Here is a 16,025-nt window from a genome sequence, read left to right on the forward strand (position 1 = left end):
ACTAAATGCATCTGTTACCTGGCAACAACATGTTGCTTAAAGATTTGCTCCCTCCCTTTGTTATTGCACCTAACGGAGTCTACACATGTTAAGTTTAAAAATGATTGTGCCTTCAGTATTGATTGTGTTTGTGGATTTTTTAAAGCACATCTTTTATTGATCTTTTTTACATCAATTAACAAACAAACAAGCATAAAAACATCACAGCCTTTGTTGATCTGACATATTTACATATAAAAGTGAGCACAATTCATGTGGTAAAAATGAAAACCATATAACTAAATCAGTAATAAGTGTTATTTTTCATACATTATTTAAACATATGTATAGCCTATAAATATGATATCTTTTAAAAAAAAGTATTTATATTGAAATTATAAATTAGATCCTTGGGAGTTTCTACTGAACGGGCAATCTGTCTACAGTATTCACTGTGTGATTTAGCAAGTGAGTTACTGCAATGCCCTGGTTGTAATTTACCTGACTTACCAAATGTTGCTTCACAACCATTATGCTAAATGAGAAGTGCTTGAGAGAAGCCCCCAAGCCCCATATCACTGAATGTCCAACATTTGTGACGGCTGATACTCAGGTATTTCTTTTGGCATACAATTTATGAAATACCTGCATACAGAATAATGAGCTAACATATGTCTGTTGAGATTGAACCACCTCAAAGCTGCCCTGTAGGATTCTTGTTGTTTTATATTGTGCAGGTAGTGTCCTCTTGTGGCAATACGTAGGAATTGCGCTCTCACTGTCTGAGTCACATCACGTTTGCAGAATCGATTAGTTAAAACCTGCTGATGACAGACTGAAAAACAAATGAATCACTCTGCGATGGATTGAATGTCTTGATGTGCATGTACATACAGTGTGTTTTTTTCTGTTGGTGCTGATTGCTGCTGATATAGTATGCTGATTAGTTGTTGTGGGAGTTAATAAAAATCTGTATGTTCTCAGAGAGTCCTTCACGGATGGGACTCTTCTGGCAGGTTGGTGGCTCTCTCTGCCTGGTTCCCTGCAGCGGGCCGCTTCATGTGGAGCACAGTATACACACCTCTGACTGTGAACAGCAGGGCAATAACAGCAAAGTACGAGGCGTAGATGAAAAACTGAAGAGAGAAGTGAGGGTGACTTGAAAGGTGGAGGATGACTGATAAATGAATTAATGAACTCACGCATTTATTTTATCTTTGCCTCTTGTCGCCTGGCTCTCTCTGCATGTTCATCAAATGCCCTTCAAACAGCATCATTTTCATAAACACTCCTAATTGTCTTTATCAATTTGTCAGTTTATCTCCTTTTCCTTGTGAGCCTCTTTATAACCTCATTTTCAAAATGTTCATGCGCTGCAGTACCTGGGAGGTTATGGTGAGCTGGAGAGACTTGGTGTTGATGACGATGGCGGTGAGGACACTCTGGAGGACTGTGCCCACAAAACTGTTGACGCCGAATACCAACGCATAGCGCTTTCTGTTCAGTGCCTTGGCGATCTGAAACCTGACATATACAACATAAGATGCTAAGCAGTACACTAACAATGCAAATGCAGATTCATATATTAAGTGTTCAAGTGAAGGAGCTACAACCAATGGTAATCAAATGTAGAATAAAAAGAATAGGATTGAAAAGATGAACAAGGCTGTAGCCTACATGGGGGTTTGAGCCGCACGCTAACGTCAGCAAGCTAATATGCCCAAATGACAATGTTAACATGCTGATGTTTAGTAGGTTACGATAACAAGGTTCACTATCTTATTTTAGGGTGTTAGCATGCCAACATTTGCTATTTAGCACAGTTTAAGTAGAGCTGAGGCTGATGGGAATGTCATTAATTTTGCAGGTCATTAAAAAAACATTGGACAAGTTTCATTTCTGATCTAATGATAGTGCTAATGAAACATTAAGGGATCACCAGAGTTATTACGATTCATCATGAGCAGGACATGAATGTTTTTACCAAATTTCCTGTCATTTCATCCAATAGAGACATTTCACTCAAAACCACTAATTCTAACCCCCTGGTCGCACCAGAGGAAAAGTTTGGGGATATAAGTCAGTAGGATACATCGTCTGGGAACCATAAATGCCTGAACAAAGTTTGGTTTAAATCCATCTATTACACATTGAGATATTTCACCAGATTAGTGACAACTTTGACCTTCTGGTGCCACGAGAGGAACAGCAGAGGAACAGACGGCATGGACGAGACAGATGTGAGTGCCACAATAATAAAAATGAGGGAAAAATAACCCAAGCTGAAAACAACCAGAATGATTCCTTTTGGCTTTTAGTGTCACAGGTGGATGTAACTGATTTATGCCATGCTCGGGCCGGTGATCTTTTCATCAGTTTAAAGCACAGCTGGAGGCTAAATTACCCAACAAAGTCCAAATAAAATGCCACATCAACATGCTCAAAGGGTCATTATCTGTGCTACAGCAACATTAAATATGGTAATAATTTGTTTGAACTTATTCTCCATTTACCACAGAACAGACTGTAATGGCTCGCAAGACACATTTGGATTTTTTTTTTTTTTTAAAACAAAACATCTTGTGGTTGATGATGCATTTGTGGCATCATCAACGCATTTAATCCACGCAGATACAATGGAATTGTTAATCAGTGGTCTTTTGTAACAGACATTTGGCTGTTGACATATCCACAACCTTCTTACGTGCAGATGGTGCTGAGCTGCATGTAAACAGTTTTGAAGAGGATGTAGCATGTGTAGCTGATCCAGATGTTGTCAGTCAGATCCATCAGGAATACAGACCCAGCGATCAGGAGCGTGAAACCCCCAAGGATCAGTTCCCCCCACACAGACCACTCCAGGGACATGTGGCCCACGGCAACTGTGGCTGCAGCTCCTAAAGGAAAATAACAACCACTGTGTTTTTATTGTGAGGTAAACAAGAAGTAGCAAAACATGACAAAGAGAGACCTCAGGGGCCAACACAAACTGTTCAGTGAATTATTGGTCAGGTTTTTTTCTTTTTTCTTTAGTCTTTATTTAGTAATTTAGTAACTTCAAAATGTAGTTTCGGAAAGGAAATAAAACTGCACTCGAACATCAGCATATAGTTGATCTTACATGATGGGCTCGATCATGTAAGAAGTATTAATTCAACTCAGATTTCAGAGAGTTGATCTAACACCATATACACATAACAAAATAAGAAGCTGGGCAACATGCTTGTCTTCCACAGCCCCGTGCCTGGCAGCATGATTGTCAGATGCTACTCGCACATCTGGACCAACTCTGGCTCGCACACAGAAAATATTCCTGCTGTCAGCCAATATTGGAGGATAACAGCTGTGGAGGTATCTGGGCCAGACTTGGACCGAGGATCCAAGCATATGTTGCGCCAGAAGTTTCATACGCGAACAAGACTATATCAGAAACGTGCTGGTACTGTATGGCTGTGGTGAGGATGTTACTGATATACTGATCACTCTCATCAGTGTTAAATGTACAGATTCCTGTCCGTCTACCAGCAGAAACTGTGCTGAAAGGACTGTAACACTTTGGACTTACTACAACATTACAAATGAGAAGGAGCTACTGTAACATTCTCACAGGCTGTATGATCTCATTTAGATATTGGACAAAGGCCTCTCATATGGTTGTCTCTCATTTTCTTTTGCCACTACTAAACCATAACGGCCCCTGCTGCAAAGACCATCAGGCGACTTCCGTGAACAAGGTGAAGCCCATTGAAACGCCTCTAGAGTCCACACTCACTAAAGTGCAAAGCACTTTACCACAGCACCATGACAACCCACTGACAATAGATGTCAAATAACATGCAGTAGGAATGGACAGGTGAGCTAAAAACAACAAAAGTTTTTTTCTAACTCAACAAATCAATAAAATGGCACAATTTTTCAGGGGAGTCTGAGGACTTTCTCCCTGGGCATCAAAGGATTATAGCCTCTCATAGTTACTGTTTGCAGTGTCTGTAAAATTTGACAAGTTTACTGTCACAAACATCTGCTGCTTTTCTTTGCAGGTAAGACACATACAGTATTTTAGACTGCCATGTTTTGCTGCTTACTGTCTCCAAGAAATTAAAAAAAAAAAAATAGGCACAGGTAGCTTAAATTTCATTCATTCATCACTCATTCTGTTCCATTCAGTTCATCCCTTACACCGATATTCAGCAACTTTCTCATCACTGTATCATACAGTCTCACAAAAGGTCACTTTTCTGAGAGATGTGCAGTGATACACGAAACTATGAGTTTTTAGCAGCAGGAAAAATATTTTTGATAGAATTCCTCTCTGATACTAATGTCCCAACATTACTAGTTGAACTCTGAGCAGGTAACGAGTCATTTTTGGAAAGTGTTGTTCCTCATTTCAGCCACATGATGGCACAGTGCAGCCCTGTTACATCTCAAGGCTCGTTTCGCCTCATGTGAAACAGTCATGAGAAACTTTGTCCCTGTGGATGGATATAAAATCAGGAACTCCAGACAGAGAATCTTTGGAGCATTGATTATTCTAGGACTCTTGTCTGCCTTCTTTCACCCTCTCTCTATCCCCTGATGTTTTCCCCATCTCCTTTTCTCACATTACTTTAACTTCCTCGCTACATATTCATCACGTTCTCCATAACTACCACTGCTTTGTCAAATCTTTTTTTTTTTGTGTGTGTAATTACTAAAGGAATAAATGAATAAAACCAGAGTCGCATTCAGTGAAGCGAGTGTAAATAAGGATACCACTTATACCTTCGAGACATTCACTCGCAGCTCTTTATCCACCACAGTATAAAGAGAGGCTGAGCATAATTGCTTCACTCTTTTAAATGTGTACATTTCCTTTGATTCCTTATCCATTCATGGTCAATCAGTACTAACAGTTCAGCATAAACATCACCCAGGCCACCATGTGTGTATTTAAGATGTACTTAATCAGTCCCATGGCTCTGATTAGCAGAGGGGGGTCAAATGGAGACTGAATAATTAGACCAGTTTCCACAGCAGTGTCAATTGGAGGCTTAGTGAGGTCAGCATGAGCTAGCTGTTCAACTTCATAGAGAGGGATCAATAATGCAGCTGAGCTCTACAGTATGTCCACAATGCAGCAGTGCATGTTAAACACCACATTGGTGGTGAAATCTGGATTATATAATTTAATTCATGTTATATCTCATATCAATATGAATTTAGAGAGCCATTATAACTTAGGCTTCAAAAACACTTTGAAGGTTTGGACAAAGATCGTGGTTTGGTGAAGGATAGGGAACGACTGAAGAGAGGGTTAATTACTGAAAAACAAACGTGTCCTACCACCTGCTTTAAATCGGTGTGGACTTTGTGAAAATTTAGCTTTGGACCATGACCTTCCTGTAACCTAACAAAACCATCTCCAATGAGAAATGTATTGATTTCGCACAATTTTGCAAAACCCCAGATCATGATCAATGCCAAAGTTTGCTTTGCATGCAATGCTTTCTACATTATCTTCGCATAGCAAAAACAGTATGGTTAAGGTTAGAGAGTGACAATGCTAATGGCAAATAAATTATGGCCAAAGTTAGGCAACTACGACACCTTGTTATGGATATGGAAAAATCATGAGGACACATAATAAACATACCCCAGTCTCCTCCATAAAAAGTAAGAGTGTGCTCTACACTCATCCATCTAACCAACCTCCACAAACTTACTTTCCATCTCTCTCCATGACAGTCACGCTGTTTCCTGCATTTCCACTGAACTTAAGCATTGGACCTCAATATTCAGGTACAGAATTGTCAGATTTGGACGTAAATTTCTATTGATACCGGTCTGAACCTGAACCAAGTGCGATGATTTGCCTTCACGCAACAGTCAAAAGTTAATCCTGTATTTAGTTTCTACAAGTGGATACTGTAGGGAGAACAAACATGTTGTTGTAATATATTTCTCTGCTTATTTTCAACAAAGTTTGGTTACAAATTTTGTCTGTTTTGATTAAAAACAAACTACTGCAGCAATTTAGGGTTTGACTCTTGCAAAGTCGGGAAGCTATCAAGAGTCCACGACCTGCTAGCAGCTCAGTGAGACTGTGCACAGCAGTGCTAATAATTCTAACATGCTGAAGTAAGACAGTAGTGTTTATCATGCTTACAACAGCTAATTAGCGCTAAACTCAACAGCTGAGGCTGATGGGAATGTCATTAGTTTTGCAGGTATTTAGTCATAAAGTATTCAACATATTTAATGACAGTACAAAGGGAAAAATAAGAGAATCAGCAAAGTCACTGGGATTCATCATGTGGAAACCATGAATACAAACCTTTGTACCAATCCATCCAGTAGATGGATGCGATATATTATTTCACGAATGTCACGAAAACTTTGACATGCTGGTGATATTACAGAAAAAGCCAGGGGATCACCAAGGTCATTAGGATTCACCCTCTGGGCATCAGGGATATCAACAGGAAATTTTGTGTTTCGTGTTTGGCTTTTCACAGTGATTAGAGTATAACTTATGTGGGGGAATACATTTTAAATTGGTAAACACCATATCACCAGTGTGTAGCTTAAATCTAAATGGAAATATATTCATCATGCAGTTTCATGTCAAATTAAATGGCAAACACAAGACATCCCTGACCTGGGAGAGGTTATGTACTGACTGAAACTATGGTCTGACTACATTATCCAGGGATGGAAATAGATGTTTGATGTGTAAATGATTTGTAATTACTCCTTTAGACCACAGATAAATAAATGGGTCGAGGTGCCCTGTAACTACCTCTCCTTGAAAATCAAACTGTACAACACAATAAAACTGAACATAATTTAGTTTGTTCTGAATACACATTTGGTTTCATCTTAAAACTAATGAGCTACTAAAAAATGCTGCTTTCAAGCTCCAGGACATACAGTTATTAATATGCTGAATATGAAAATAGTAAATTATGTTGTGCTTTTCCTCCATATTTTATCATGTTGGTAATCCATATTCATATTTTCCCTATCGGTTTTCACCAGGTTTTTTTCCTCAGGGATGTTTGCTAAGTGTGGAATGCAGAAAAATACAACAAGCATCTTTGGGGAAATATCAGACATGGGCTCTACAGCTTGACTGCATGTTGGGCAGAACCATTTACAAGTGAAAGGCATACAGCTGGATGTGGTTTACACAGAGTAATTGCCTTTGGTTTCTGGGGAATACAGGAATGTATCAGTAGTATAATCAATAAAGTGCGCTGGCTGGATGGCAGCAGCTGCTGCCATACCCATCTGGGGATGAGAGCAGGCAATTAAATAGTCTAATTAATGCTGCTCCTATTGTCTGCCGTGCTTTAGGGGTTGTGAAATACTGATAGTATAAAGGGATTGTGTTTTCTCTCTGTTTATTTATTCAATTATTTTTTGTGGCGGAATGTGTGTAACACCCATAAGCCGTAATGAAAATGTTTGGACTTGTTTTTACAAGAATCTCAACCAATTCTCTTTAAGCTGGATACGCAGCAGTTGCTACTCAGAATTAATCAGAGGTTTTAGGATTTGAATTCTCTTGTGTTGGACTGATAGTGCAGGTGTGAAATGTGGGAGGTGGCCTGTTTTGATCCTTTTCCCTCGCAACACAAAATTCTAACAGTTTTTAAAGCTGTACGAATTATACATTCAATAATATCGAATATTGCAATATCCCCCGCCATATGCAATATTTTTCATTATATCAAAAAAGAAAAAATTCTCTACGGCCAGCAACTTCACTGTTTTTGTTTCAGTCTCACTGGTTTTCAGCCACAGCCAGCAAATATTTTCAGGCCAAGACTCAATGTACTAACTGCCCAGCACTACTGTGGACAGGCAAAGCTTGTGAACTAGTGGAGCAGCTCCAGAACCAGATATTTCCTTAAGGGGGAGACCAAAAAAGAGCAAAAAAAGAGTGAATATTTGACTTATAATCATCAGGTTGCCAGAAAAATGTCTCTGGATGAATTGGAAATGATGGATATGGTTAGAGTTAAGCTGCTTTCACACACAATGGCACCACTGCGCTCTGAAACCCATTATTTCTAATGGCTTGCCATCCGGCGAGCACAAAACGAAAATGGAGGAGAGCTCCTTCACAACCCTAAATTCCCCAAGCTGCTCTCAGTTCCTGAGGGTCTCATGTACCCACAGCCTTTTCTTCCTTGCTGCTTCCCTGCTTCTTCTTATTAGCAGGGCTAGTGCTAACACTTTCTTCTGAGCACAGGAAAGATACCTCTTTTAGCAACGGAGCACACTGGAAGCTTCCTACAGTATGGATGTGGCCTGCTCATATACAGTCTATGGTCTCGCAAGAAGTTTTGAAAACTCTGCCCATTTTTGGTCAAATGGATGGTGCATTAGTTACCTGTCAATGTGCTGATGGCGTCCACCCCTCCGTTGTAGGCTGTTACGTTCTGTGGCTGGATGTAAACCCAGAGGAGCTGGACGTAGCCTGACACCTGGTAGAAGCCGCACCTGCCTGTAGCCGCCCATATGCAGAAGAAGAGCAGGGCCGCAGAAGAATAACACGTCTTGAAGTCCAGTATGAGCCTCCTGAACATCCTCCCAATATGCTTTGCAGCCATTCTGCTCTTCACTCTGTTGTCAGAGTCCTCACTTTCTGAGTTGTGATCATCCTCATCTGAGTTTCTCTGTTGTGCAGAATATGTTCCGTTAAGAAATAAACTGGTTTTGGGCATGGGCAGGAAAAAGGAGGTAATCAGTGCTATGGAGACAGAGATGAGAGTCACAAACGCTAAGCAGTACAAGGACACTCCACCCAAAGACACTAGCAGTTGACCAAGCAGGCCACCCACAGAGTAGCCCAGCAGTATTGACGCTCTGACATAACTGGTCACTCTCTGATAGTAGCTGGCGTGGACCACGATGTAAATGTAGGAGAAATAGGCCACATCTGCCGCCGTGGCAATGCTGTAGCTGAAAAGGGCCAACTGAGTCGAGGGGACCCCCGAGCCAACTAGTACCAGAAGAAATGCTATGACATAGCTGAGTCCCTGGAGGATGATTACGGGCTTGTACCTGAGGAAGTCTGTCACCAGGAGGACTGGGATGAGGAGAAGCAAGCTGGAGTACGTCCACACAGGATACACCTGTCTAGTCACCTGGGGCAAGGCAGACAAAGACCTCATTATTTTTAAGAAAACAATCCCTAACTGCTGATTGCAAGAATATCTGTCAAACACGATGACAGTGCCACACAGATGCAGTCTCACCTGTAGTCATTGTTAATGAGGAATTACCTCTATGTTTACATGATGGAAGAGGAAGCAGCATTCTGTTGCTCAGACTGTGACAAGTTAATTTATTTTAATACTATGCAAATAAACACAATGGCTGCAGCTTGAAAGCCAGCTCCATTTTAATAAAATATTGTTCTTAAATTGTTGTAGTCATTAAGTTGTTTTTTGTGCTTCACTTTGGCCTTGACTGAAATAATATTCAAAGATGGGTTTTTATGGCAACAGCATGCACAGTTTTACATTTGCAATCTCTGTCAGCTCCTGACTAACAGAATAATGTTTATGGACGACAGCAGTTGTGTTCCAATTGGGGACCATCACTTGAAGTACTCCCAAATGTTTTATTTACTGGCTGATTATTAAAGTTACAATCCCTAAAATTTTCATGAACCCACACCCCATCATTATGGTCAACATTTGTTCAGCAATAACATTTCCATTTATTTGCCTTCACTAATTACCTCTCTACACAGTGGCTTTTACTGGTGCTAATGGAGCCCACCATTCCTGTGCCGGATTCAGACTGCTGCCTAAACATGGGGGATTCATAGGAAACAATTGATGTAATCCAGCACAGGTTTATCTCAGGCTCACTGTGTAGCCAGAGTGAGCTTCTTTATTATAATATAATGTGTGTTTGTTTGGCTGCACTGTAAACCACTACCCCATTCGCTCGCCTGTTGTATTTCTGACAAAGTAGCTGCTCAAGGGAGTGTTGACGCAATCTCAAAGTTTCTCACTTTCGTTATCTTTTTTTGCTACGAACATCTGGAAAATTGCAGTTTTGTTTTTGAACCATCACACGTGTCTTGGTGACATGTCAGTAACTTTAGCTGTGTCCCAATTCAGGTGCCTGGATCGTTGCATCCAAAAGGAAGGACTTTGATATAATTTCATCAGTGGGTCATAGGTTCAATCACCATTGCGTTACCTCATTCTGTGATAAGATTGTGACTTATAAGACACTTATTTAAATGTAAATCTTTGACAATGCCACTTTAAGGATTACACTTTTTACATAATGGTTTGATATTGGTTAGCCTCTTCTCAGAGGACAAACCCTGATTAGTTTGGTGTCCCCCGAAATTTTCTTAGCAGAACCAGGAGTCCACATTTCAGAGAAAGTGAAGAAAAATAACAAGAAGAGCTGGACTTTGAAGAGCTATCAAGTCTGGCAAGCTAACAGCTACAGCTGAAGCCTCACAGTCAGGAGGTTGTCTGTTTGGGGCAAAAAAAAATAAAACAAAATCTGTTGGTAAGTTTTCAGTTTAAATGCACCTTCAGACCTCAGGCTCTTTAAATGAAATCAAATACATCAGGTTGGTAGTAGTCTTCTCTGAAATGACTACTCTTCTTTGTTGGTATTGGTTTGGAACAGGAAATTGAATGTGTGGAGTTTGCATTTTCTTCACCAACTTAGTTAATTTGTATAGCACCATATAAAATCTCAAAAGCAATTCAGGACCACAAGTTGAAGAGGTAATTTGCATCATACATGGTTGAGCATCAAATGAGTACACCTTGAGTGTACCTGCTATAATTTGTGTGAACAAAGCATCTTCCATCTTGCCTTGTGCATCACAAAGTGATTGTCATTGCCGAGGTGTGAAGGACCCCATCTAGTTTCATCTTAATGTCACCAGTGAGCCGTGACACTGGAGAGCCAAACTTTACCTCAGCCCTGAATTTACTCAGTGCTGAAGTAAACATGACAGGTCCACTGTTGTCAGTCTGGTTCATGCCTACATCATTTTGCTCTGGTTGTATGTTATTTTATCATGTATGGAGTGAAAGTCAAATGTTGGTGAATATCGAAAAGAAGTAATGAATATTACAATATGGATCATTCATTTACGATGACATGTTTAAATGATTAATACAACATGTGATTACTTTAATTGGGGAATGGGGAATCTAACAAACCCAACACAAAGTATTTTAGAAAATTGGTAGTGATGTTTCATCTTGTCCTACTAGTCTGGAGACGGAAAATCTGTTTGACTTGTGTACTCATGGCCGCCAGAGGAGGGATCATACTAATTTAAGTAAACATTTGAACCTTAACTCTTTTTAGTGCCACCATCAGTTTTGTCTTGACTGTTTTGGTCCAAGATAGAACAGAGTTGTGCTGAGAGTAGAGAGTGCTGTTTTTTAGTGTGTTTGTTTTGCCTTTGATTGTCCTGTAACAGCTCTGTCCTAATTCCACAAAATATATGTACTTTGTTTTCACACCTGGTATTCAGGAAATAAAAATAGTTCAGCATGAAGAAATAATGATGGTTTTCTAGTCTACAAATACAAATACAAAACATTATCGGATTAGAAAGTGGCAATGACCCAGGACACAGCAAAAGCATCTTAAATATTTATATCTAACCCTGACCCTATATTTCCTGTACTGTCAGAAACCTAAACACCTCTGTGGGTGTACACAGAGAGGTGCGTTATGGGTCACAAAGGCTCACACACGAGCGGATGTGGACACCTCCCCATGTGTCATTTGGTTTTGAGGGTCACGCAAGCTTGATGTTGATCCAACTCCTGTCAGGATCAGAATTTGAAGTGTAAGTATAAAACAAAAGAAAGACCCACAAATGTCATCGAGCGTCCCCTGACCTATGTTTAGCCTCTGCCACGCAGAGGAGCATAAAACTGAATCGCAGAAAGTATACAGTGTATAGTCTGTTCATATTGTCAGGTGTAATGAGCAATGCAGCCACTATGAGTTTGCGAACGGGGCTTTAGACGCTTGTTTTACTATCTTGCGTTTGCTTTTCTCCCTCTCACAGGTCAAAGAAAGGACATAAACAAAGCTGGAAAAGCCTATGATCCGGGCACAGGAGGCTACATGTAAAAACAACTCTTGCACACTATAACCATCTGAATGCCACTGTATGTGATAAACAGAGAATTAATTATGAAGTTATAATGAGATGGAAAATTGTACATAATTATATTGACGTGTAAATATTTTATATTCACTTGTGTATCAAATTTCTAACCAGTAATTTCTAATTAGAAATATATTAAAGCAACTAGCAACTATAACTAGTATAATGTATTTATGTGTACATTTCAAATGCACCTTGAAACCATGAAACCATGTTATTAATTTTTACATAACTTTGTTTCATTTGATGTACATTATTCTTATTATGTGCATTTAAACATAAACAACTGAGCAAATCTAATAACCTGAGGCTTCCATCACTATAAAACAGGCACATATCTAATTTCATAGCTCAGTAGCTCACCTGCTCGGTGGTGAGATTCTTACAAGTTCCCGTGAGAAACTCTGTCAGGAAGGGCTCTATGGGCCTCATCATGGAGCAGAAACCATAGATGCAGAGCAGCACAGTGGGGCCCACCCATCCAGCATGGCAGGGCATATAATGGCCTGCCCGGCAAGGCCTGTTGCCACACTCCCCGCTCCAGCAAAAACCCATCGTTCCTCTCTGGCTCCCCGGGGACGTCTCGCTGCGTCCGCCGAGAGCAGAGTCTAAATTAGGCAGTTTAATCTGTTGAGATATGGAAGCCCCAGATAAGGCCAAGGTGAGACGGACTGTGAACACCAAGTCACCTGCTTCACCCATTGTTGTTTCTCTCCTCTGAAGTTTTCCTGGCCGCGGCGAGACAGGAAAAAAATGTGAGGCTGTGAGTGAAGATACATTAAGATGAAATATGAGGTGGTGAGCCCCTGGGGCTCCAGCAGGCTATAATAAATACTGTCTCCTCCTCTGTCTTTATACAAAAACACCCTCATTCCTGCAGATATTGAGGAAGGGGTGGAAGTCAAGCAGAGGAATATGTATGAGTGTGTCTGTATGTGGGGGGGCAGCAGGGTTGTGTGTACACCTGCACTGTGTGCCTGTTTAGCTTCTGCCACCATTAGCCACTGGAGTCCAAAACAATCTGAGTGATGCAATGCTTCAACACTGTTTTGATTGGAGCGATAATGAATTTAAAAATGATGCATTGCCTCTTTTTTTAGGCTGCTTAAAAAAAATAGAATGAACTACACACACATCCACAAACATCATTTAGCTCAAAATTAAACTCACCCAAAATTCAATTTCCCAGAGAACCTCATCTGATCAGATCATCTTACACTCAGTATTTTGTCTTTGTGACTGTCAGAAACAGGAAGTCTCGAACTTTAAAGTCAGTTTTTTTTTTTTTTTGAGTTTGCTTGGGTGGCTCGGCAGCGAATTCTTAATACTTAGGGAAAGAAATAAGCAAGGCAATCATTTCCGAGATGAGAATTACTGTAGTCTGTAATTTAAAATATCCAGCAGCGAATTATGACTCACCAGTGGGGTGTCAACAGAAAGCTCTGCCTGAGCTCAAACTGTCAGAGTGTCTCCATGACTTAATTCTCAACTTCAAGGTCATGGTAAGTATTATTCATATTCACGTGTTTGGCATTTCTGGTTTTAATGTTGTCAGATTTACAATGTGTGATGTTCTGTGACTGTGGCCGTAGGAAACAGATACAGAAAGTGGAATTATAATGTTTTACTGATATTTTCCTTCTATTCTTTTGAATAAAATTCTCTTTTATGCTGTTATTATCGGTACAACGTAATATGAAAAGGTCAGATATACATCATTATTCATTCATGTGCTACTGTGTCTATAGCTGAAATATTTAATATGCTGGAAACTGCATTTATGTGCAATGGATTTGCATGTTGTGGGAAAATTACTTCCTTAATTATGTCCAGTTGCAAGATTCAAGTGAAGGAATTGGAAGCTTTTTGTTCCATATGTACAAGTTATGGGGACATGGTCAGGGTGGATGGTGGATATACAAAACAAAACCCAAACACATGTTGTATCCATAATGTAGTTAGTTTTGGTTAGAAGGTGCGTTAGTTAAAGGGGCTATTCGAAAGCTTTCTCTGCCGCTGAAGATGATTTCTTGTTGGGAGCGGGTGGTGGTGATTGCCATCGTTGCGTTCACAAGAGAAGAGGTTATATTACGCTCTCTGAGCAGCGCTACGTCTTCAGGGCAGATTGGAGGCTACAGTGTGTTGCTATTGGAAAGTGACAAGACAAGCCGGGGTTAGCTGCTAAGAAGTAGAAGTTTGATGCTGAAAATGCAACTTTTCCTCTCGGCTGGTAATTAAATAGCTGTTAATGCTAATGCTAATGCTATCGTTCGCTATGTAGCAATAGCAAAATTTACTTACAAATAGCTCCTTTCATGTAAGGGGTAAATTGTGGTTTCAGTTACATGAAAAAAACACAATTGTCCCTTATCCTTAAAAAAGTCCTGTGAGTTCACATAACATAAATTACAAAAAGAAATTTAAATTAACTATGCTCTCATCTCTGTCAGTGAGTGACTTTAGACACTCAGGTCTATATGCCTCTTAAAAAGAATCAAGCATTCTCTGTCACACCCTTACTTGAATGTCTTGCCGACATAAAGGCCTGGATGGCTCTAAATTTTTTAAATTTTAACGAAAAGAAGACAGAAGTGATTGTTTTTGGTGGCAGCTCCGAGACCCTCTGTCTAGATCTAGGTTCCTTGGCTCAACACCTAAAATCCAGCGTCACTAACTTGGGAGTTAAGTTGGACTCTGACCTCAGACTTGACAATCAGATCAAGACAGTTGTGAGGTCAAGTTTTTACCATTTGAGGCAGCTGGCCAAAATAAAGCCAATTCTTTCAAAGCAGCACTTTGAGACAGTGATCCACGCCTTTGTCACCACACGGCTGGATTACTGCAATGCACTTTATGTGGGGGTTAGTGGGTCCTCCATCAACCGCCTCCAGATGGTACAAAATGCTGCTGCACGTCTTTTAACTGGCACACGCAAATATGATCACATTTCCCCCATTTTAGCCTCACTTCACTGGTTGCCCATACATTTTAGGATTCATTTTAAAATTCTTTTATTTGCTTTTAAATCTCTCAATGGTCTCGCCCCTCCCTACCTCTCTGAACTGCTGCAACCATATTCACCCACCCGCTCTCTCAGGTCAGCTGATCAGCTGTTCCTGAGGGTGCCAAAAACGAAGCGCAAGCTCAGAGGGGACCGTGCTTTCGCTGTGGCAGCCCCTAAAATGTGGAACGATCTGCCTCTGCACATTAGACAGGCATCTTCCTTGTCTGTTTTTAAATCCCTTCTTAAGACCCATCTCTTTTCCATGGCCTTTGACACCATGTAAGATGTGATTTTATTTTATTGTTTTCTCTAATTATATATCTGTTTTTATTGATGTTTTATGTCTTTTAATTTATCTTGTGTTTATCATTTTTATCATGTACAGCACTTTGGTAACTTCTGGTTGTTTTTTTAAAGTGCTTTATAAATAAAGCTGGATTGGATTGGATTGGATTAGCAGACAGGTTCAGTATTAACATTTTGCAACTTGCCAGGTATGTTGATTAAAATGTTGCCTGATTAAAAAATATAATTTGGGTGGTCTTACAATTTTCTCAAAATACATTTGCTGTGGCAAATTACTGCATTATAAATGGATTTTTCAGGATAGCTTTAAAAGGCCCTCTTATATACCAAGTCTGAACTGGGGAAAACTCAACCCTGTCTCCTGGTGTATTTGACCTTTCATCAGCTTCAACACTTTAACCTTTCATGCCCTTTTTAAATATTTTTTTTTTGGATTGCTGTGTTCCTAATTGTGCTGAATGATTTTCAACCTGAAGGAAAAACACATTGAAGGTTTTGACTGCTTCATTAAAAAAGTGTTCATTAAATGCTTTAGCGTCCTCCTCCTAATCTCACGTCCATCATCATTCT

At 40.0% G+C, this 16,025-nt stretch overlaps 1 protein-coding gene across 1 annotated transcript; it reads right to left on the bottom strand.

Moving 5' to 3' along the window:
* Window positions 1–349: 349 nt before the first annotated feature.
* Window positions 350–12,714, bottom strand: LOC111671580 (thiamine transporter 1-like). The gene is made up of 5 exons (XM_023428700.2): window positions 12,509–12,714; window positions 8,360–9,116; window positions 2,684–2,876; window positions 1,362–1,503; window positions 350–1,115 (listed from the first exon to the last, which is right to left on the bottom strand). The coding sequence occupies exons 1-5, from the start codon at window positions 12,698–12,700 to the stop codon at window positions 972–974; spliced, it is 1,428 nt and encodes a 475-aa protein (XP_023284468.1). The 5' UTR covers window positions 12,701–12,714; the 3' UTR covers window positions 350–971.
* Window positions 12,715–16,025: the final 3,311 nt, after the last annotated feature.

This window comes from Seriola lalandi, unplaced genomic scaffold (genome assembly GCF_002814215.2).
Source record: "Seriola lalandi dorsalis isolate HSWRI2012SDOR001 ecotype SW California unplaced genomic scaffold, Sedor1 jcf7180002054885, whole genome shotgun sequence".
Taxonomy (NCBI): domain Eukaryota; kingdom Metazoa; phylum Chordata; class Actinopteri; order Carangiformes; family Carangidae; genus Seriola; species Seriola lalandi.